We start from the raw sequence: 25830 nt of genomic DNA, 5'->3' as shown, positions 1-25830 counted from the left end.
GGGTGGAGGTGGGATATGTATATCCAGGGTGATTAGTTTGTGGTCAGATCTCACTAGTGATGGGTATACTTTTGGTGTGGAGCATTTTGTCCCCATGTTTGTGATGATCAGGTCTAGTATATTATCTCCCCTAGTGGAAGAGGTGACTAGTTGTTCCAGTGCATTTGAATTTATGAATTCCAGGAACCTTTGGGCTAGGGTATTAGGGCTAGAATAATGTACCCAATCTATGTTTGGGTAGTTGAAGTCTCCCAGTATGATGGTATTTTGTGATACATTCATATCCTCCAATGTCTTCAGGAAGGCTGAGTGGGGTTCTTGAGATTGGGAGGGTGGTCTGTAACATGCTACCAGTTGTATAGCAGTTTTGCCTATGGTTAGTTGCACCTGTATGGTCTCTGATGCTTCATGTGTTGCTACTAACCTGGAGGTGTGGGTGTCCTTGATGAATATGGACACTCCCCCTCCCTTTGTGGTTCGGCCCGGGTTTTGGAGCCGAAAAGCATGATATGAGGTATAGCCTGGTAGTGCTGGGGTGCTCTCAGGAGCCTTGAACCAGGTTTCAGTTACTGCACAGACGTCGATGTTCTCCATGCTGAGGAGTGCATCAAGTGCCTGCATCTCGAGATTTAGACTTCTGGCGTTGAGCAGCATTACCCTTAGTTTTTTTCCATTTTTGTTTTCTAAGGAGGTGGGTTTGTCTTTTGAGCCTTGCCTAAAAAAGGCACTATTGGGGTGGCAAGAGCCTTAGCCAATATCCAGAAGCCCAGAGGTGACAGGTGTAAGCCATCCCTTGCGAAGCAGCATGGCTTGTCCAACATGTCATCCCAGGCAGACAGACATTGGATCCCCTTAGAATGACACCAGTACTTGAGCCAATTATTAAAGCTGATCATCTTGTCTTTATGTATTATGGAATGTATTATCATGGAACTTATAAACTTATAAACAAAGACATTGGCAACCTTGAAACACTGGACCCCATGCAGTTTGGGTTTGTGAAGGGCCAATCTTTTCTCCTGAACCTGATTGACTTCTTTGAATCAATCTTCAGAGCTGTGGACAAGGGTAAGGTGGTCCACACAGCCTATCTGAGCCTTGCCAAGGCCTTCGACACCATTCCCCACTCTGGAATCATAGATAAACTTACTAAGCTGAGCATTAATCCCTACTTCACTCGATGGGTTGCCAACTGGCTTACTGACAGAACCCACACTGTAAAAGTAGCCAACTCCAAATCCAGCTCCAGACAATGACAAGTGGAGTACCTCAGGGCTCAGTCCTGGGACCACTCTTGTTTGGCATCTACTTCTATGAAGTACAGGCCAACACTAAGGGACTCTGGCTAACAAAGTTCAAAGATGACTGCAAACCGGGAGCCATTATTGAATCCCCAAATGATGTGCATATTCTACAAAAGGGCCTTACAGAAACAGATGCTTGGTGCCAGAGCCATGGGCTCAAGCTCAATGCCAAGAAAAGTATAGTTATCACCTTTGGGAAAAAACATGTACCCATGAATTACCACATAGGTGGCAGTACACTAAACACCGAAAGTGTGATAAGAGACTTAGGGACACAGGTGGACAGTGGTCTCACCTTCAATAACCACATTGCCACAACAGTCAGGAAATCCTTCTATGTGGCACACCTCATCACTAAGGGCTTTTCATCCAGAAAAAAGGAGGTCATTGTTCCACTGTACTCATCCCTCATTAGACCCATTATAGAATACAATGCCCCATTTGGTATGTTCCTCTCAAGACATCTGCAACAACTGGAAAGGCTGCAGAAATTCCTCACTAAAAGAATCACAGGCCTAAAGCAGATGCCCTATGCTGACCTTCTTAAAAAAACTCCACCTATACTCTGTCATATATTGTCTACTCAGAGGCAATCTCTGCTTAATGTACAATGTCAAACCCAGAGCTGTTGAACATGCTACACTTAAAGAAATCCCAGTCCCTCAGAGACACACACTCCAGGGATCTAAACCTTGTCATCACAATTAACAAAACATGCTGGCGAGATAGGTTCCTGACCCAGAGACTCTCCAGACTCTGGAATAGACTGCCCATACATGCCAAGCAGAGCGCTTCTTTGGCCCTCTTCAAAAGGAACCTTGATGATTGGATGGGAGATAAGGAATTCACCCTGGGGATCATATCAGTCGCCCTGCTAGACAGGGGTCCAGGGAAGTAAATACTGTGGGAAGAAATAGCCAGGGAATTGTTATGGCTAGGATTGTATAGGCCCTAGGGCCGATAGACTAGTACCAACCTATGAACCTATGAACCTGTAATATGTCCAAAATAACTGTCTTTATACTAAATTAGAGAATGGGATTACTGTACATCAGTACACTGAATAGAGAATGAGTGTTCTCCAGCATGGTTATTAACGTACATGTAATGCCCACTGAAAAATGTGTCCAACGCTTCACATCAGCATATCAAGCTGCTCTGGAGCTCAAACTAAGAAAATGGAATAGCTGCCATTATTCTGCACTTACTAAGCAGCACTTCTGCTGTTTAGTGAGTATAAAATGTAATAAAAGTAAAGTAAAATAAAAAAATTGTATGTGTATATATTTATGACTGTGTGTGAGAGTGTATGAGCATGAAGGAGAGATCAGGTGAGCTACTATTTTACACTCGCTAAGATGTGCTTCTGCTGTTTAGCAAGTGTAAAATAAAAAGTGTGTGTGTGTGTGTGTGTGTGTGTGTGTGTGTGTGTGTGTGTGTGTGTGTGTGTGTGTGTGTGTGCGTGCATGTGTCTGTTTGTGTGTGTGTGTGTGTGTGTGTGTGTGTGTGTGTGTGTGCGTGCGTGTGTGTGTGTGTATTTGCATGTGTGAGAGAGATAGAGAGAAATTGATGAGTGATCGTGATCACGCGATCCCTTGCAGCATCACATAAGAGCTTTGCGTACCTCTCAACCATACCTCTTGGCACAAGAAATCTGGACAGAGCCATAAATAAGGAGGAAGCAAAGGGCTAAAAATAGGGACAGATTTTAAATATTGCTCTTATAAACTTTGAAAGTAGCTAGAATAACAGGGTTTTCATTACCATGTGTTGTTCTGCAGCACAGATGTGTGTGTGTATGTGTGAGACTGAGTGAGTGAGATGACTACTGGCAGCAGGAGCAGTAAAGAGATTTGCATACCTCTGCACATTTCAGCTGAAGAAATCTGGTAAAGCTTAAAATAAAGGAGGAACAAAGGCTCTAAAACAGAAACATATTTTAATTATTGGTCTTATAAAATTACAAAGTTGCTTAAGTAAAGGATTTATGTTAGCATGAATTTTCTAAAGTTAATAAAAGTCTGAAGCTCAATGTATGTCATTATTTAGCAATTTCAATCTCCAGTGACTGCAAACCAAATCATTTAGGAGTAAGGGACCACAAAATAAAGCAAATACCTGGTTATTTTTAAATGTTATATTTTGGGTGTAAAATGCTTCCTCTAAAACCATTAACATATACTACAGCACGTTTTAAACATTAGGCAGAGGAACTATTTTACATCAAAAATATACTTAAAAAATATAGCAATATATATATATATATATATATATATATATATATATATATATAAGTGAGTAAAACACAATAATTTTACAGATAGCCCATTCTCTAAGCACAATAATGCTCTCCAGGGTGTGTGTTAATGTGTAATTAACACCCTTCCAGGGATGTAGAGGCCCTCTGCCACAGGGGTTAATTACACCTTAACACAGACCCGGTTGGGCATTATTGCTTGCTTAAAATTCTGCAGCAGTGTTACAGTAACTACACCTAGGCAGATACAAAGACGCAGCAGGGAATATGATAACATCAGATATAGTGCACATCCTGAAATTTATTGCTTAACTATATCCTTCATGTTCATGCATATGTTAGTATGCAATATATGTAAAACAGAAAAGTACATGAATTATGTCCCTAACTGAGTGCCATATGTCACTAACCTGAAAAGCAATTAACTAGAACTGGTTAATGTTGCACAGTTGCATTATGGCTATACCCTCCTCAACATTATCGAAAGCCTGTGAAGTATATCTTTCAGCAAACTGTAGCTAAATATTCTGTTTATGCCTGTTTACATGTATCTTTTGAATAATCAACCTAAAATACCCATGTTTCTTTAAATGTTATATATAACTAAAGCTACATTATCACCCATGATATATGGTCCAATTAATAACTATAAATTATTCTTGCTACTTACGTGAGCATAGCTAAGAAAAAAAAGTTGGTTGTTTGTCAGCCCTACACCCGGGAGAAGATCTTCTTCTTTACCATTCCTCTTGTCATTAATCCATTTCCGGTAAGCCTGTTTTAAACATATATAAACATTTAAAATGAATCTCTTCAAGAAAACCCCATTACTTTTATTTGCTATTTGCCATTACTTATATAAAATCATTCTGTACCCTAAAAGCTTCTCTCAGTCCACCATTATCTGCAATATTTTCTCCTAAGGTTCTTTTCCCTTTGACCTGCAAAGACAGAAATTTACATCAGTGATTCTTTTAACACAAAATCTGTCATGTTTCTCTGGTTACTAAATGCATCACTTTCAATTATAACAAATCAAAGACTTGGGAGTTCACTGTCTCTGTGAAAAACCGACCTTAACACAGTATAGATTTTAGAACATTTCTACACAAGTATGACTCATTCAGGAATGGTAGTGTGGCTTGTGGTTTATTATCAGATTACAGCAAGAGGATTGCACCATTCAGAACACTACATTTGCAATTACAGGACTGTGTGGTTTGTAAAACATTCATTTTGTTCTACCCGTTTTAAATGAATCAATACAGTTTCATCTTATCAGCCTCCTAGATTGTATTACTATATACAGGAAATCAATGTTTTAAAATGCCTCTGCATTTGCACAGAACATTGCATTTGCACAAAACATGCCTTGTACCATTTAACTGATGTGTAACCATTTGAGCAAGACACTTACCTTACCAGTAGATTAGTAAAAGAAGAGTATTACAACGGTTATCCATAATACATGACTGCCTTCTTAATAACGGGTGCATCATTAAGTTTTCTAGCAACTCCTGTAGCACTGGATAAAGCCTTTGTTGTTCACATAGTAGAAGCTAACCAATGAAAAAACTATTTATGCTTTCTACAACTTTGTTGTTTAATCATGGTCTGAGCCTTCAAATCTGAAGGATTCCTTTGTTGGAAAATTGCAAAGCATTATAGAATTTCCTTCTTTTTATGTTGGGTAGGAAAACTTTGAACATTTATCCTACAGTTGTGAAACTGTAGCTGCTATTGTTGGTGCTCTCTTTTGGTATTTTAGTATTACCTGAGACAGAGTAGACACATAGACTTTTAAGGACTTAACTGTCACTCACTGAAAATTAGCTTCATATTGTTGTTACAATATTCTCTTAGTTCTTTCTGGGCTAGGAGCTCTACTAGATTGGAGCTACCACTTGGAGGTATTTAACTGCTAGACCTACTATCAGGAGCAGTTGCTGTGATTTCTGTAGAAGATTGTGAGGACGGTAATTCCTTTCTGTTTGAGTTAACACTTTGGAGACAGTCATTTTGGAAGGGTTAAAACTAGTGGCAGCAAGGTACACATAGCCACAGATGGTACTGTTAACATTAAGATGTTGATATGTAGCCAAAGATTGTGTGTTAACATTAAGATGTCAATATGTAACCACAGATAGTGTGTTGACATAAAGATGTCGATATGTAATCACAGATGGTGTGTTGACATTAAGATGTCGATATGTAGCCACAGATGGTGGGTTGACATTAAGATGTCGATATGTAGCCACAGATGGTGGGTTGACATTAAGATGTCGATATGTGGCCATAGGTGGTGTGTTGACATTAAGATGTTGATATGTAGCCACAGATGGGGAGTTGACATTAAGATATCGAAATGTAGCCAAAGATGGTGGCGTTAACATTAAGATGTCGATATGTAACCACAGATTGTGTGTTGACATTAAGATGTGACATTAAGATGTCGATATGTAGTCACAGATGGTGTGTTGACATTAAGATGTCGATATGTAGTCACAGATAGTGTGTTGACATTAAGATGTTGATAAGTATCCACAGATGGTGTGTTGACATTAAGATGTCGATATGTAACCACAGATGATGTGTTGACATTAAGATGTCGATATGTAACCACAGATGGTGGGTTGACATTAAGATGTCGATATGTAACCACAGACATAGCCACAGTTGGTGTGTTGACATTAAGATGCTGATATATAGCCACAGATGGTGTGTTGACATTAAGATGTTGATATGTAGCCACAGATGGTGTGTTGACATTAAGATGTTGATATGTCACCACAGATGGTGGTGTTAACATTAAGATGTTGATATGTAACCACAGACGGTGCGTTGACATTAAGATGCTGATATGTAACCACAGATGGTGTGTTGACATTAAGATGTTGATATGTAGCCACAGATGGTGTGTTGACATTAAGATGTTGCTATGTCACCACATATGGTGGTGTTAACATTAAGATGTCGATGTGTAACCACAGAGGATGTGTTGACATTAAGATGTCAATATGTAACCGCAGATAGTGTGTTGACATTAACATGTCGATATGTAACCACAGATGGTGTGTTGACCCTAACAACACTGTTCAATCTTAACCTCCATACAGTTTTTGTATCAAGCGAATGGAGAACTGTTACAGTCATTCCCCTGCATAAGGGAGGACCACCCACAGACCCAAGCAATTACAGATGCATACAGTAACACGTAACTACTAAGAAAAACAAAAAAGTACCAAAGCTAACACAGCTGAAGGTAAAACAATAAACTTTAATGCACACAAAAGAGAGTAAGCGCTTTCACGGTGTGCTCTCACTGCTTCATCAGACTCTTCTAAACTAGTAACAAATGCAGTTAAATAGCATAAGTGAATTAGTCAATTAAGGCACTGATAAAAGCATCAATTAGCTAAGAGAAAAATGTCACAACAAGAAAGCAGGCAAATGAAACATATAAAAACATAATATATATGTATAGAAAGCAATCCTATACTCTATATGTTTGAGAGGTCTAGCTTTTAAAAAAGGTTTAAGAGAGACAACTTCATTAAGACCTGGTATTTTATCAGCATTAAGAGACAGAATCCATTTTTGCTCTGCAGATTCCGTGTGATTCCTAAGATCTCCTCCTCTTAAACTTTCAGGAATGATCTCTAGCACAAGGAATTTAAAATGATGCTCCTGTCCATGGCGCATAATATGCTTAGCAAGAGCATTGGTGTCTTTCTTGTTTCTAATGTCTCTCTGATGTTCCAACACCCTCTCTTTGAGTTGTTTATTACTCATGCCTACATAAAAAGCATGGCAGAAAGTACAGTAACTAAAATAAACAATGCTCTTAGTCCTGCAATCAGCATAAACGTTTGTGTCTATTTTAAAATGCATATTAGGGTGCATGTAAGTAGGACTAGAGTGTATAAACTTGCAGGCTGTGCAATTCCTGCATTTAAAGGTACCATGCCTCTCTGACTGTAAAACCTTGTTAAAAGTAGAAGTATTGTAGCACAGATGCCTTTTCAAGGATCTGTTATTTTTAAAAGAAAAGTATGGAACAGTATATATGACATTTCTTAATCCATCTACAGTATCCAAAATACCCCAGTTCCTTTTGACAATATCACATATACTACTAACATCAGAAGAATATGTGAGAGGAAACCTAATCAATCCTGTCCTTTGTTCTACAGCTATGGCTTCAGTGTTAGATGCAGAGAGGAATGGAACTTTTAAATGCAGGAATTGCACAGCCTGCAAGTTGATTCAGCAATTGCTCACAAAGAAGCTGTTCATTATGCGTCCTCCAGATTTCCTCAAGTCAATCCTGTACTTAGTAACTAGCACCTTTAGCGGTGATTGCCTAATAATTCACAGAGTATTTCATAGCATTGATTACCTAGTAATAACACTTTAGGACAATGTATTCTAAAATGAGTCATTGAAGTTTTAGTGGCAAATCTTGGCTTGTTTGAAAATAATACACATAACAAACCTCAGGCTAGAAAATTACATTGAAATGCTTAGCTAACAGATAAAAGTAAATGGATCATGACTCCTTTGTTTTTTTACTTCTGGTAACAAATGTGCAGTGGTGCTGTTTGGGAGTTAGTTGTCTCTTTCTGTCATACTGTTTCTTGGAAATTGTTGCTCCATTTTATGAAAGGAAACCATCAGTCAGGAACCTAAAAAGTACATATTATATTTGTTCTTGGTATATACTTACATGTAAATTAGCATCCTTCCAGTAGTAATTGTTATACTGATCAATCATGCACTGTGTTTTCTCATTAAATTTTGTGATTGATGTATTAGTCCACCACTGGTTCAGGTTTCCATTCTTGTCATATTTACGACCTGTAAAGTAAAAGCAGTGCACTGAAGAAACATAATTCTGTATTCCTTCCTCAAGTTTCATGAAATAACAGTTCCAAGATACAGGAATGCTAAATACTCTGTTTAAGAAACTCCTAAGAAACATAATATTTTATTAGGTTCATCTGTTCATGATATAAATGTTACAGAGCAAAGGCAGACACTTAGGTAACCAGTCTGTGAAGCATCTTATGTGATAGCAAGTTTGGCAAAAAAAAAAAAAACACTTTTTAGTATTTACTTTTACTAATGCTATTAACCATTAAAAAATTATGGAAAGCTTGTCTCTTCCCTCTTTAATGATCTGTTGAAATGCATTCGATACCATCTCTTATCAATAACTCATTACTGAACTAGCCTCCCTTGGACTTAGTCATGTATCACTATCATGGTTTCTCAGCTATTTAACAAGGCACCGGAAACCAATGAAACAGCAGCATGATTTGTTCCCTCTCCTGTCAGTCACTGTAGGAATGCACAGTGTAGGACAACTCCTATATAACATCTTTGCAAGCAAACTATGCACAGCAAGCAACCTTTCCTCAATTGTACAATATGCAGATGATTCTACACTCATCTGCTCTGCACAGACCATTTCAAATCTACAATAAATAATGCAACTCTTTCACAGCAATCATATCCGTGTTAAACAAATCCCACCTTTTGCTAAATTTTATTAAAAACTAATGCCTTTTACACCTAAAATTACTCAGGACTAGCATCTTCCTTTCACATTTACTTGACTAATAACATCTAGATAGAAACAGTGTCTCAAACAAAACTGCTAGGTGTAGTAATTGATGAAAAAATAAACACATCTATCTGAAGTTATCAAAAAAGCATACATTTAACTAGGTTCCCTCTATAGAATAAAGCCACATCTTACAGATGCAATTAGAAAATGAATAGCCAGATCCTGTTTCTAGTCTACTGTATTCCTCACCAATTTTTACTAACCTGAATAAAATAAAAAAACTAAAATTAGAAGCATGTTATAACAAAATAGCCAACTTTGCCACAAATACCCCATACAAAGCACAACACTGCACTACACTAAGGAAAATACACTGGTTAGAATTACCCCACTACCTAACATTCTCTCATCTAATGACTGCATATAAACATATCTGGATGCCACAAAAAATGCTCTGTACTCCAAAACACACTCCTGTCTTCCTCTATTAGCAGAAACCTAAGATCAACCAACAAATCCCTCTTGCTTGTTATTAAATCCTACAATACTGCTGGTGACTTTCACTACTCTACAAAATCTGGAATTCTGTTCCTCACACAATCAAAAATACATCATAAACTACCCATTTTAAAACCGCAACTCAGACAACACCTAAACAATAACTATCTATGTTATTCTTCTTAATGCAGTTAGGTCCCAACTACTTTCCACACACTAACCTGTTATACCCCCATCCACCATTATCCCATACTCTGCCACTAATCATTTCATGCTCAACACTCAAAGTATTTCTAAATCACACAAGACTCCCCTTTTTATCATTACCCACTAACCTAAAAAAATCTCTCTTCTCACTATCTAACCTACATTATATACATCCTCTTAACTATTTCTCTCCTCACCCATCTCTCTTTCTCTGCCAATCCCTTATTTTCTCTTCTAATAGATTCAGAGATTAATAGACTGCTACTTGGCTAACTAGCCAAGAGTGGGGGCACTTTCTAAGCCTAGCCAAGTTTTCTTGAAAGAATAACGACATCCTATATCCACTTCAGTTCAATGCAGCTGTATCTTTCACTTGTTCCCCATCTTCATACTCTGCATAGTAAACTTCTACCTACCACCTATCCACATCCTAAAACAACTTTCTTGCTAACCTCATGACCTCTTACGTACCATATCCTATACAGCTGTCTCTTTTTTTTCTACCAAACCTATGAACTCCTAAATCATTAATATTTACTTTTATTAACTGTGTTTAGCTGGAATTACTTGTACCATTCCTGAGAGTTATGTATTGTTATGAGTTATGTATTGTTATGAGTCATGTCATATATGCTTTTTGAGAATGATTGCATTTGTGAATCATGTATGCTTTCTGTTGCTACTTTGAATCATATGTAAAAAAAAAGTTTTAATAATTCATGTAAATGTTCTATTTGGAGATTTTCACCCTGGGCATCCACTGAAAATGGGATGATTCCCAGCCAGACTTTCCCAGTCAACAAAAACAAATAAATCATTTATTAGACATGAAAGTTTACGTAATCGAATATGTCTGCATATGATTCAAATACGAGAGACTGACAACTATAAACTATAAAGAGAGTACATAGTGCATTTTTAGCAAACTGTGACTGTGTGTCAGTGGTCAAAAGTCTATAAGAAATCAACATATACTATCTGTGGCTGTCATAAAAATGAGATACACATAGAATGTATATGGCTCAGCAAACCAGTAAAACAAAACAAAAAAATAAATAAACAAATGAGTCTGCTGATGACTGAACATCCAGACTTCATTTTACTATTTAGTTTATTCACTTCCAGATTACTAAAAACTGCTTTAAGTCCAAAAAAATTACAAGCTAACAGCATTTGCTGACATGCCTCTTTAGTACCAATTACTTTGCACATAAACTCCAAGCACGAGATGCAACCCAATAAGGCTTTGTCAAGAGCAGGTCATGCCTTGTAAATCTGATGGAGTGTTTTGAAACACTCACTAAAGCCATGACTGACAGTAAAACAGTGGATACCACCTACATTGACCAGACCAAGGTATATGACAAAATCCCACAATCAGGTATTATAAATAAACTCAAAAAACTGAGCATAATTCCCTACATCACCAGATGGATAGCCAATTTATTATGGACAGGATACATCAGGTTAAAGTGGGTGAATCCAGATCGAGCAAGAGGCCATTTACTAATGGTATGTCACAGGGCTCAGTGCTGGGACCACTCCTGTACAGAATATACTTCTCTGAAGTCAAGGCTAATGCAGAAGTCCTCTGGATAACAAAGTTTGTTGATGACTGCAAGCTGGGGACAATCACTGAATCCCCTAATGATGTAGATATCATTCAGGAGGGTCTAAATCAGACAAATGACTGATTCCAGCACCATGGCCTAAAATAAATGTGAAAAAACATACCCTTTGGGAAGCCAAAGACCTCTGCAAATTACAACATTGATAACACCTCTAAGAGTAGACTCAGAGGTGAGAGATCTAGGTACACAGAAAGTAGCCTGAACTTTTGCTGCCATGTGTCCACAGTGATGAGGAAGTCATTCTATGTGGCACAGCTTATAAGTAAAGTTATGACATACAGATCCAAGGAAGTTATAGTCCTACTGTACTCAGCCCTCAATAGACCAATAATCGAGTACAATGCACCATTTAGTGTGCACTTGTCTGGGCACTTAAAACAGCTGGAGTGACTCCAGAGGTTCCTCAAAAAGAAAATACAGGTTATTAACATGTCTTATGTAGACATACTAAAATACCTGTCCCTTTACTCTGTCTCCTACTGACTATTAAGGGGTGACTATGCCTACCCTACCATACAAAGCACTCACAAATCCAGCTCTAATGGAGCTACTACAATTCTGCAACACAAATGGCACAAGGGTCACCCAATCTAGGGATCTAAACCTAGTCAGTGGCTCAAACAAAATATGCTGGAGAGACAGATAGTTGTCATAGAAATTGCCCCTTCTTTAGCCTAGTAATGAAGCTATGAACATATAAATGTATATCCACTAACTGGATGATAAAAGAAATGTGTATCCACTGACTGCCTGATAAAAGTGATTTACAATAGGATGTGACTAAAACAATTTCAGTTGCACCATGTTTGTTCTCCAAGACTACCATGAGTTATTTAGTGATTTATTTTACAAACTTTCTTTGAGATGTGAAAGTAAGGTATGCAGAACAGTGTGCTATGCTATTCTTTATGTACCTTATCAGCCACTGCAGTTTACGGAACTTTCTAGGTTGGAGGGGCAGTATTAAAATAATTGTACTGAGCATGCGTGACAAGTAAGATGTAGAATGTGGATGCATAAGCAGCTATGTGGGGTGTATAATAAACTATCTGTTAAACGGCAATATGCCTTCACTCATCATTCAACAGGATATGTGGCCATAACCATATATATATATATATATATATATATATATATATATATATATATATATATATGTATGTATATATATATATATATATATATATTTATTTATTTATATATATATATATATATATATATATATATATATATATATATATATATATATATATATATATATATATATATATATATGGATCTATCTTACAACGTCGACAAGTCAAAAGCGAAACGAAATCACCGACACCACATAACCGACATTTCACAAACACGAAACCTCACATGCCCGACAAACCATAATCCCGACAAGCAACAAACAAAACAAATCCCGGTCCAAAAAGCACACACACAACACAAGCACACCAAAATCCTTACAAACCAACACTAAACCTCACATACACAACTACCTACAACCTTAACCCAAACCCTAACCCTAAGGTCCGCCACTATCGCACACTCACCTAACCCGCCTAACCCTAACTCACTTAACCCGCTAACCCACAAACTATCACAGTCGACACTTACCTAGCCGCGCCCTAACCCTAACTCACTTAACCCACCCCTAACCCACAAACTATCACAGTCGCACACTTACCTAGCCCGCCCTAACCCTAACTCACTTAACCCGCTAACCCACAAACTATCACAGTCGCACACTTACCTGGCCAGCCCTAACCCTAACTCACTTAACCCGCCCCTAACCCACAAACTATCACAGTCGCACACTTACCTTACTCGCACCCTACCGTCCGTCACTACCGCATACATCCACAGCCTTTTCCCATGTCGATGTTCTCAGCGTCGGGGTTTTGATCCGTCGGTCTTCTCCGTTTTCGATCTTCTGGCGTCGGTGTTCTCGCTGTCGGCGTTCTGACTTGTCGACGTAGTCAGATAGAACCATATATATATATATATATATATATATATATATAAAGGTTTACCTATAAATAGTCGCACGATGTATGTGCAAACAACAAATGTCCGAACACTAATAACTACACACTCAAAAAATCGACATACAACACCAAGAACACACACTATTGAGCTTAACTGCACACCACATCCAGCACCTAAATGCACCGAAATTCCCTACTGCTCTGGACCCAAGAGCAAGTGCTACCATGGGTCCCATGCGGGGGGGGGGGGGTGCAGGTCCAGTATTTGGTTGGGTGGCATCAGATTTTGACGTGTCAACTGCCGACAGTTAGAATAGCTGACGGTTCATCCTGCAATGTTATTTCTCGCTATTCCGAACATTCGACATGTTCGTGTTCGTTCTTGTCAAGGTAAACCACATAAATATATATATATATATATATATATATATATATATATATATATATAAATATATATATATATATATATATATATATATATAGATATATATATAGATATATATATATATATATATATATATATATATATATATATTTATGTAGTAAAGCTCCATACAAAAGTCCAGAGTCTTCAAAGTACTGGTCTAAAATGTACTCAATGTACCTTGTGAAATCCTGATTCTTATCATATGTAGACCTAAATCCCTTGAGAATAGCTTAAGAACCTGTAAAGCAAAATACAAAGCTGCATTTTACTCAATGCCAAATATTCAGTTAAAAGAAAAAAAGAAGCTTAATTTTGGTTCCACTCTAATGCAGCATTTTAAACTAAGTTGTCTTGAACGTATTGATACATTACTATTTCTAGACTGATAGCATGCTGACTTCACAGCTCCGGGGATTAAAGTCCAGTCCTGACCTCTCGCTATTGTCTCTGTGGAGTGTGCATGTTTTTTCCATGTCCTGGTTATTCTGATTTACTCCTTAAAGCATTCAGGTTAATTTTTGCTTTAAATGTTTTTCATTTATATTGTGCATAATGCTATAGCTGTACCCTTGGTCTTGACTGTAAAGCAGTTTATAAAAGATTGTTTCACATAATTGTTTAATCAAATACATAATTTACTCAACCTATGAGAAGCTGGAAGAAGAAGTCATACTGGAGCCCTGGTTACATTCTGAATTTTCATGTTTCCATGTTTAAATCAAAGAGTGAAGCTAGAAATGTCATTGCTGCACTCTTACATTCTTAAGAAAAGTGATTCATCTGTTTTCAGGTTAACAAACCAGTCTTTGAACAGTGGTGTGCAGTGTGGGATAAGAAAACTTCCAGTATCAGTAAAAAAAAACATAATATGAAACATGCTATATCTACCGCTAGTGGAGTTTGGCTTTATTGGCCAGAATGTACCAGTAATATATTAGGGTAGGGACAGTTGCTGGAATATCAAATTTCATAGAGAATGACAGGTTGTGGCATGGACACTCAGTCCTGAACCAGGCTGGAATGATTATAGTTTGCTCTGAATGAGATATACCAAGAATTGTCAGACTTAGGGAAAAGGGCTGCAAGAAACATTCTGCACTGAGGTGACCAAAGGTCAAATCTGATGGTGAGGATGCTGTGGTTACATGAAGAGGAATAAGTGACAATATATTATTAAAGAACAATGAGAGAATATAGCAGTGGTAACTAGCACATTTGTGAAATAATAATAGAGAACAACTCGCAGTCTGATATATATTTAAAAAAGTATGAGAATGACTCAAAGGCTAAGAGAGTGTGGTATTTCTTGGGATGAGAAGGCATGGACAACTGTATTTGTTTAGATAGGTGAGAGTGAATGTGAATATGGGAATTAAATGTATAAGAACTTACAAGACTGTATTAGAGGCTAGAACTCTAATGGAGGTCTGTTTTTGATTGAATTGCATTATAATGCAAATGGTAATGAAACATTGTAAGTTTAGTAGAAGCTGGCAGTCAATACCTGTAGAAATTCAGCTTTGGAGTTTTCTAGGAGTGCTTTTGATGGAGTACCACACACTACAATAGATGACCAAGCAGCTCATTTCAAATGGTCACAAGTTAGATTGCTCCTAAATGTTTTAAGAAAAAATTTCTGCTGTGTCTCTGGGTCTATATTATATCCTCAAAAGTTTTAAACAGCGAATGCTATCTACAGCGAAAATGCTGTGCAGCAAACTATAAATAGTGAGATCGCACTACAGTGAAGATCGGAAAATTTGCCCTTTCCTTGCTGTAGTGTGATCTCGGAGTTTGTATATATAATTAGCGAGGGGTGTGGGGGGTGCAGCCCCCCCCCCACAATATCGAATTTGATGCATGGCATTTTCACCGTAGATAGCATTTGCTGTTTACAGCTTTTGAGGATATAATATAGACCCAGCCTCCATCTCTGCAATATTTGTTCTTCTTCAGTAAACAAACGTATTAGGTTTTGTGTGGCAGAAATCCATGATGTATTATAACACAATCACTCTTTTGGCTTATCCCGGTTAGGGGTCGCCATAGCAAAACTCTGGTCCGCTAATGTTTGGTAGTGGATTTTTACGTACCGAGTTACCAGCCCTGACGCACAACCTTCAACGCAGGAACGCCCATTCACGCATGTCTCCACATAGAAGAAGATGCTCTAGCTGACGATCGAACGGGACAATGTCTTGTTGTGAGGTGACAACACTATCGCAGCACCACTACCGTGGGATTATAACACAATCACTAGAAAAGAAAATCACTAGAAAAGAAAATCACTTAATACTTTAATTATCGCTCTTGTGTATCCATTAACCTATGTGAAATCCACTGAAAGGTCTTTTTCATATTTTTTCCAATAATCTACTGAGAGAAAAGATACAGACAGCAATGACTGCTCACCTTGTACAGATTTCTGGTCCCTACATCCTTACAACATCACCATTAAATATACTCAGCATTCTAGTACTTTGAAGAATTGGTAGTCATTGAAAATTAGACAGCAACACATAGACCTTCAAACCAAGGCATGAGATTAGAAAATAAAAAGCTGAATGTAGAACTAAGCTATCCTGCAAAGCTTTCTTTTGCACAGTAATTTGGCAAGAGTTGATACAGTTCAATCCACTGCCACATTAGTACATTAGGAGACAAAAAAATGCATTATTTTTAGAAATGTTTAAAAACTGAAGCACAACCAGCCTTTAGTATTCATCTTGCTAGGAGAAAAATTGATATTTTTCAGGTACTACACTATAAACTCCAAAATTGTATTTTGTGTCACAGTTATTATAATCGATCATCAAACTGCTGAGCAAACATGATATCTCTTCTTCTTGCTGTCTGTCTGTCTGAAGCTAAAATTTTATTTATTTGTTTGTTTTCTTAACTTGGACGTGGACTGTTCTATGCACCCTTTCCAGCCACAACCTAGGCCAATAGGCTAGAGCAAAATAATCAAAGTAAACATACACATAATGAATGAAAGACTAATAGGCAAAATGCAGCAAGCTAAAATACCTGTCACAATATGTAAATTACATAAGTAAATGAGGATAACTAACAATACAGCTATCCATTGTACTTGTGCAAGAGTATACAGGATCATTATTGTGAAGTGTTATCATTCATGGTAAATGAGTAGAACTCTGGAGTAGAAAAAATGTCAGTGACTGAATACAGGATATAGGGATTATACATAGAGCTGACAACAGTGAGAAATGTGAGGTGGTGTAAGAGCAGGCCAAGAGAAAACAAGGTCCAGTAATTATAAATAAGATGGTATGTAGTTAAAAGGTATATTTGTATATAAATATGTATACCTCAAAAGGAAGATATGTGTTATAAGGAGAAAATATCAACAGACCACAATGCTTTGCCAGAGATTGTCTGCACCTGTCAACCCTGGGATTCAGGATACTGGCTATGTCTCTTGCCACCCCTATAGTGCCTTTTTTAAGCAAAGTTCAAAGGACAAAACCACCACCATAACAGGTGCAAGCATGCACAATCTGAAAGTAATGCTACTCAATGCTAGAAGTCTAAACCTCAAAATGCACTCTTTCGAGGTACTCCTAAAAATGGAGAACATCGATATCTGTGCAGTAACTAAAATCTGGTTCAAGGCTCCAGAGAGCACCCCTGCAATACCAGGCTACAACTCTTACCACACCTTTTGTCCAACAAAGCAGGACCGAAACACTAAAGGTGGAGGAGTGTCCATATTCACCTAGGATATTCACAACACCATGCTAGTTGCCCAACACAATGTGTCTGAAATTGTCCAGGTGCAACTAACACTAGATAAGACTGCAATCCAAACTGTAGCTTGTTACAGATCCCCCACCATGCCCCAAGATTCTCACTACACCTTTCTATACATACTGGAAAATATTAAGATACAATCAGACACCCTAGTACTGGGTGATTTCAACTACCCTGCCATTAACTGGGAAAACTACTCTTGTACCAACACCTTTGCCCAACGGTTCTTGGAATTTATAAATTCCAACACGCTGGATCAACTAATCCTTAGTCCCACCAGGGGCTCCAATATCATAGACCTAGTCATTACCAACATGGGAATTTGATGCTACACACCTATGGTCACCCCCTCGTTGGTCAGGTCTGACCATAACCTAATCACCCTTGACATCAACATCCCACCCCCACCCCCACCCCCCAGTAAGGAAACCTCCATAAAAAATTCTACAAAGCCAGCTTCATGCTACTCAAGTCAGAAGTGACAAACCTCATGACACCCATGCAGATGGGAACTGAAAGTTTGACTGCTGAATCCTACACTAAGGCACTGTACGAGCTCATCCACTCGTGCCTGAATCGTGCCATTCCCAATAGAACCAAGATACCCTCCTCCAAAAAAAGGAAACCAATCTGGTGGTCTCCTGCCATAAACAAACTTTACAACAAAAGGAAGAAACTATTGCTGAAAAGAGGAAAATCTCAGGATGCAAAACACTCCCTTACCAGCCTCAGTAAGAAGCTGAGATCGCTCATAAAATCCTCCAAAGCTAATTACGAAAATAAAATTGCCAAAGATTCCAAAGACAACCACAAGGAATTCTATAGCTATGTCAAGAATCTAAATGGCAATACTCAGATCTGCTCTGAGCTACAACAGAACGGCATTAAATATACTGATCCCAAGGATATTGCCAATATCCTGGCAGATCGATTCAGTGCAAACTTCACCCCCCTCTCACCCCCTAAAGGGCCCATCTCAATTCTGAAAGATTGCCAAATTCCAGTAATAATGGCCACACAGGTAAAAAATGCTCTCTCCAAAGCTAAGAATACAGCATCCATGGGACCAGATGACATCCCAGGCTGTGTACTACATGAACTACAAAATGAACTGGCACCTCATCTAAGTGTCATGTTTAATCATAGTCTCACCTCAGGCTTCATGCCCACTGAGTGGCGCACAGCTGCAGTTATCCCACTCCACAAGGGGGATCCACCTTGGATCCCAGGAACTACCACCACATCAGTCTGATAAGCCTGATCTGCAAGGCCATGGAACATATTATCATGAAACTTATAAACAAAGACATTGGCAACCTTCAAACACTGAACCCCATGCAGTTTGGGTTCATGAAGGGCCGATCTTGTCTCTTGAACCTGATTGACTTCTTTGAATCAGTCTCCAGAGCCATGGACAAGGGTATGGAGGTCCACACAGCTTATCTGGACCTCGCCAAGGCCTTCCACACCATCCCTAACTCTGGAATCATAGATAAACTTACTAAGCTGGGCATTAATCCCTACATCACTCGATGGGTTGCCAACTGGCTTACTGACAGAACACACACTGTAAAAGTAGCCAACTCCAAATCCAGATCCAGTCAAGTGACAAGTGGAGTACCTCAAGGTTCAGTGCTGGGACCGCTCTTGTTTGTTATCTACTTCTCTAAAGTACAGGCCAACACTAAGGGACTCTGGCTAAAGTTCACAGATGACTGCTAACTGGGAGCCATTACTGAATCCCCAGATGATGTGGATATTCTACAAAAGGGCCTTAAAGAAACAGATACTTGGTGCCTGAGCCATGGGCTCAAGCTCACTGCCAAGAAATGTATAGTTATCCCCTTTGGGAAAAAACATGTACCCATGAATTACCACATAGGTGGCAGTACACTAAACACCAAAAGTGTGATAAGAGATTTAGGGACACAGGTGGGCAGTGGTCTCACCTTCAATAACCACATCGCCACAACAGTCATGAAATCCTTCTATGTGGCACACCTCATCGCTAAGGACTTTTCATCCAGAAAAAAGGAGGTCAATGCCCCACTGTATTCATCCCTCATTAGACTCATTATAGAATACAATGCCCAGTTTGGTATGTACCTCTGAAGACATCTGCAACAACTGGAAAGGCTGCAGAAATAACTCACTAAAAGAATCACAGGCCTAAAGCAGATGCCCTATGCTGACCATCTAAAAAAAATCCACCTATACTCCGTGGCATATCGTCTACTCAGAGGCGATCTCTGCTTAACATACAAGGCCATGTCAAACCCAGAGCTGTTAAACATGCTACAATTAAAGAAATCCCAAATTGTCATCACAATGAACAAAACATGCTGGAGGGATAGGTTCCTGATCCAAAGACTCCCCAGACTCTGGAATAGACTGCCCATACATGTCAAGCAGAGAGCCTCTTTGGCCCTCTTCAAAAGAAACCTTGATGATTGGATGGGAGATAGGAAATTCACCCCAGGGACCACGTCAGTCACCCTGCTAGACAGGGGTCCAGGGAAGTAAATACTGTGGGAAGAAATAGCCAGGGAATTGTTATGGCTAGGCTTTTATAGGCCCTAGCGCCAATAGCCTAGTACCAACCTATGAACTTATGACCCTATAATACCCAGCTACATTTAATATTTATACATAAATGTGTAGGGAAAAAAGAAAAGTACATGTTCTAATGAGATAGCATGATTAACTTACAAAAGGAGACATCATCCTACCTCCCGAAAACAGAAACAAATGGTAAAATATCTATTTGTACTTAAATAGGTATAAATCAAAAGATAAGTGGCTGATATAAAGAGAGAGTAGCTCTAATTTACTAAGCATTAGAATGGGATAATTATTTTACATCCCTGAAACAGCTGCATTGGCTATCTTTCTCAAGAAAAGATCTTAGCGTTCTAATAAAAAGTGGCAGGTCTATAACATTGGAGTTGCTGAAGGCTTTATGTGAGATGCCTTGATGATATTTGTATAACAGGGAATGAGACACATGAAAAGCTTACACCAACCACACCACATCTTTTTTTGAAATGTATGCACTATTTGTCTAATGAATACATCAACTATTTGAATGCAACAATTTCAAAATGTGACAGTAAATTTACTTCTAATATATACAGGAAGCATAACTTTTCCAGTTCTTACCTTCAATCCAACAGTTATTACCTATTGATGTCTGGCTAGAAAGACATCAGATGATATTAAGTAATGCAACAAATGGATGGATATGTTTAGAGCCAGAGGATACCCCTCCAGTTTGTTAAATAATATTAAAACAGAGGTATCTAAAGGGAGGCATACCAAATGTTCTCTTTTGTTAAGAAACGGATTAGATAAATGTTCGGCCCTACATAGTGATCCATGTGATGGATTTTCTAGGGAATTAGTTTTAAAGTTTCTTCCTGGCATTTGTCACATTAAGAATATCATTTGTAAGAACTGGTATATTTTTAATCTGATAAAATTCTTAATGACAACCTAGGTGAGCAACCTGAATTTGCATACAAAAGGTACCATAATTTTAGGAAGAACATAGAAACAAAAAATGTCTCAAGAAAATGATACCAATAGCCCCACTCAGTTTGGCACTTCAAAATGTGGTAACTGCAATCAGTAACAATTTATTTATGAGGGTAAGAGTACAGATATAGCAGGTGAAAATGTAATACTTCCAAAGGGGTATGATTTTATCACTAGTGATGTGGTATATTTAGCAATATATGTCTACTGTAAATCATTTTATGAGGAAACAATTGAAATTCCACTATGTAAGATGATTTTTGAGCATTATTATAATATAAGAAAGGGTTATGAGAAAGCTACTTTATTTAAACAGATCCTGATCTGTCCCAATTATGGGAAATATTTATTTGTAGTTTTGAAAAATGTTAACAAGGACCTCAGGGGTGTCCAGTGGAAGACATTAATAGAAAACAAACAGCTACAATGGCATCTCAGATTAAATGCAGCAACACCTGGACTGAATGATAATATTTCTATCAGCAATGTTCTTAACCTTCATACTGCTAAACTATAAGCTCTGAACCCCCTTGATTCTTAAGGAATTTTTTTGTTTTTTGATTATTTTTTTTATTATTTATATATGGTTTATATACATAACTGTATGTATGTATGTATCTATATCTACCTATCTATATCTGCCTGTATATTTATATATATATATATATATATATATATATATATATATATATATATATATATATATATATACACATATACACACACATCTATAAATATATATTTTTCCATATATGTATTATTTTAATATTTAACTACAACAACTGATTTTTAATACACATTCATCTTTATATTTTGTAATACCATTGTTTTAGTTAATTTATACATTTTTGAGAGTTGGACTTTGTGCATTGTTTCTTTTTCCCTAAGGATGCTGGTGGTTTATGCATCCATCCATCTACAACCCCTTTTTCCCATTTTTTGCACATGGGGTCTGGGTATAATTTCAACAGTGACAATCATCTATAGCCAAGTTTCACACTGACGAGTAGTTAGCCCTGCTACAGTTGTTCTCCCATACCACACACTCACATGAACACTCATACCTATGGCCAGTTTATAGTGTCCAATCCACCCATTGCATATCTTTGGAATGTGGAAGGAAACCAGAGCACCTGTGATTAAAAAGAAAGTAGACACCATTTTTTCCCTTCCACTTCCATCATTCTTTCTGAAACAAAAATACATATATATATATATATATATTTTTTAATTGCCCTCTAACATATATATACTCCCCTTACCTATTTATCATCAGATAGCCATACTTCATAACATTTCTTAATGTTTTCTCATCTTGCAACAGTTTTTATACTATTTCCTTTTCGGTTACAATTAAAATCTCCCATTACCAGTATATCCATTTGGTTTCAAACATTTGAGTAATTGCACTCTATTTGAAACAGTTATTGGCATGTTACTGCCACAGTTCTTACTATTGATCATTTTTATCAGTGATACTATCCATCATTATTGTTTTTACTTTACTTTGTCTTCTACCTTGTTTGTTTGTTTCTGACACTACAGTTCCTAAAGATTCCTTGTCCAAATTTCTACTTTATTTCATTCTTCCATAATCTTTGATATTGCTCTTTTAGTATCTCATTTAGTATCTAATATCCAGCAAACATATATTAGATTTTACCCTTCTGTGAAATCTTGACACCACCACCTATGATTTAATCATGCAAAAAGTGTTCGGTCACATGATTCACTGTTATTTTGTATTTAAACCAGGTATGTATTTAATGGAGTGTTCTACTGAAGTCCAGTTATGTTCTTACACATAAAAGTGCTTATCATTTTTCTTTACACTTTGCCTTTCAAAAATTAGGTGACGTCTTTACCACATATTCTAGATTTATTATTTTGATATTTTTTATGTATGTATGGTGGATTGCTCTTGGGAGTCTACTACATGGGTATCTATCATGATAGTTTCCTTTTGGATACTTGGTTGCTGTTTCCTACTACAGCTGCAATTTTTTTGTGATTCTGAGGTCTATAATATTCCTGATCTCCTTGAAGATGGCATTCCAGTAGGCTGGTACAACCTTTGAGAAAGTGCTTTGAGTACTGGATGTCTACAAGTAGGACTAGTTAAAGCAAATGTGTTGGTGGCCTCTTGCTAAATATGTTTGCGACCTACAAAGCAGTCTAAATTTAAGAGGAGGATAGTAACTATTTTTAAGTATTTTGAAGGTAAAAGTATTTAAGAGAAAATGAGCCTTGGTTGATAGTGACAGACAGTTACATTTAGAAACTGCTGTGCAGTGTTGCACATTGTTGTTAGGTATATAAATAAGTTTGAGTATTTGGTTTTCAGTGCTTTGTAGTAAAGTGACATTGTGGTAAGAATAATGAAATAATAAGGAGCCCATACTGTACCCCAAGTATCAAAATAGTAACTTCTAAACCCTGCCTGATCACTAATGTAAGGAAATTAGCTTTTCTGCATGAAACCTTGAGCTGTTGTAGCACTTTATTAACAATATGAAATGTATGAAGTAATGGAGCAAATTAAGGGTAGTTCATGGAATAAGTTACAGAAATTAAATAATTCGTATCCACTGAATAACACAGAATATGTATAACAAGCAAACAATTATATCAACCACAGTCATTTTATCTATACTAAAAACTTTTTAGGGTTGTCTAACATAAAAGGCCATACAAGTTAAAGTAATTTACAGGCACATAAAATAACAAATATATCTGCTAATGAGTCATTCCCACATAATGCACAGTTGGATGATGGCAATTTCGCCATAATGGCCAATCTGTGGGAGTCAAGCAGGCATTATGCAGAAGCATGAAGCGCTGATGCATATCTTTAGAGTAAGGTACACCTTTGTATGCATTCATCCAAATTATTTATTGGTCTAGAAAAGGATTTACTTTGTACGCATTCATCCAAATTATTTATTGGTCTGGAAAAGCATTTACTTTTTTACAGTGATAACTAATAATGTGAAGTGGGAGTATCAGATCAGAGTAGTATGTAGAACAGAGCTGTAGCTCAGTCACTTAGTGCCCTGTGCAATCCCTCACATGGTGGCCTCCAAACAAAGTATTTGAACATCAAAATAAAAACTTCTTCCAGAGCTGAAGACCAAAAAGAATATATGGCCTCAGGACCAAGAGAGTTTACATTTCTACATGTTTTCCATCATATCTATTTCCCTGCTCAGCTCCTTTTTGCATTTCATAATACACACACACACACACATGCACACGCACACACGCACACACACACACACACTCACACACACACACACACACACACACACACACACACACACACACACACACACCACAAGTAAATCATTTACATAGCCATTATCACAATCATGGCTGCTTAAATGATTACCAATACTGCATTCACACCAACCCATGAACAAAAGCAATCCCAACCTGCATGGATCAATCAGCACCTCTTCTACAGTGCTGACCATGCCTTCTAAAAGCTTGGCCCTAGGGTAGCCATTCTTCCTTGCTACTACCTACAGCTTTGAAATAGAATTTAATGCTAAATTACAAACAAATGAAAGGCGGCACTTGTTTTTAGATAGCTCAGTCAAGATGAAATCAGTTTGAATATTTTACTATCAAGTCTAAAAAGTCAAAAAAATCATAATAGCTATCCTTATTAGGTTAAGCTAGAGACTGTCAATTTTGAAAGGTGCCAACAGTTTCTCTTTTCTGCGTTTGAAATTAGTATGCTATTTCTGAGAATATTAAGGAAGCAAAGATCCATTAGCATAGGAGAATTAGATCATCTTAAATGTTCACTGTTTATTGAAATGTTATTATCAAGGACTGGTTGCAACAGTATGATATTTTTTAAATAAATCAAGCTTTCATAAAAGATCAGGCACATCAAGAAAAAATGCATAAAGGTTTCTCAATGAAATTAATCTATAAGCTATTTATCAGTGACCTGGTTGCCATAATTCAGAAATGTAGGTTTGTTGGATCTTGAAATAAAATGCTCAGAAATGCTAATTAATTTAATGTACCTTGACACTGTACAGAATGGTTACAATTTAAATATTTAAAATAGTTTCTGATTTGGATCCGAAAGACTATTTAAACTAGTTTAAGGATTCCTGTTATTCAAAAGAAACTATGAAATAGAATTACTTGCTGATTTGAAGAAGTCATGTAGAATATATTAAACTAAATTATTACAGGCATAAGAAAGGCTAGGAAATGTGTTAATTTTAATGTTAGATTAATTAGCAACCAAACTACATTTACATTTATAACAGTTCTCTAGGTCGGCTTCAGTTCTTTACAAACCTAAGCTAAAATGTATTTGGATAAAGATGTGAATATTTACATTTGGTAAGTGAGATGTTTTTGCTAAATAATAGAGGAGGGTAAAGTATACCCTTAAAAGAGGACAATGTTGACTTGTAGAGCTTGACTTTATAATTAAATGCTCTGCTGTAACCATCTACAATCTGCAAAAAACAAGGACTAGATTTTGCGTGGCTTTGGAAATTCAAACTAAGTCATCTACAAAGGAAGTAATATTGATATTTGTGTTACAAAATATTATACCTGTTAATCTTACAATCTTGAAGGATTTTGGAAAAAAGTTCTAAAGATACAATAAAAAAATACAGTGAC

General features: G+C 37.2%; 1 protein-coding gene across 1 annotated transcript in view; it reads right to left on the bottom strand.

Moving 5' to 3' along the window:
* Positions 1-25830, bottom strand: part of PHEX (phosphate regulating endopeptidase homolog X-linked) — a 1091028-nt gene that overhangs the window by 18179 nt on the left and 1047019 nt on the right. The window contains exons 18-20 of the mRNA XM_044072288.1: positions 8288-8418; positions 4437-4502; positions 4232-4336 (exon numbers count right to left, since the gene is read on the bottom strand). Of these exons, the coding sequence (XP_043928223.1) occupies positions 4232-4336; positions 4437-4502; positions 8288-8418 (302 nt within the window). The remainder of the gene's footprint in view (positions 1-4231; positions 4337-4436; positions 4503-8287; positions 8419-25830) is intronic.

Source organism: Protopterus annectens, chromosome 5.part0 (genome assembly GCF_019279795.1).
Source record: "Protopterus annectens isolate FY-2018-M chromosome 5.part0, PAN1.0, whole genome shotgun sequence".
In the NCBI taxonomy this organism is placed as follows: Eukaryota; Metazoa; Chordata; order Ceratodontiformes; family Protopteridae; genus Protopterus; species Protopterus annectens.
The sequence above is the reverse complement of the archived record's forward strand: the minus strand, read 5'-3'. Positions and strand labels throughout refer to the sequence as shown.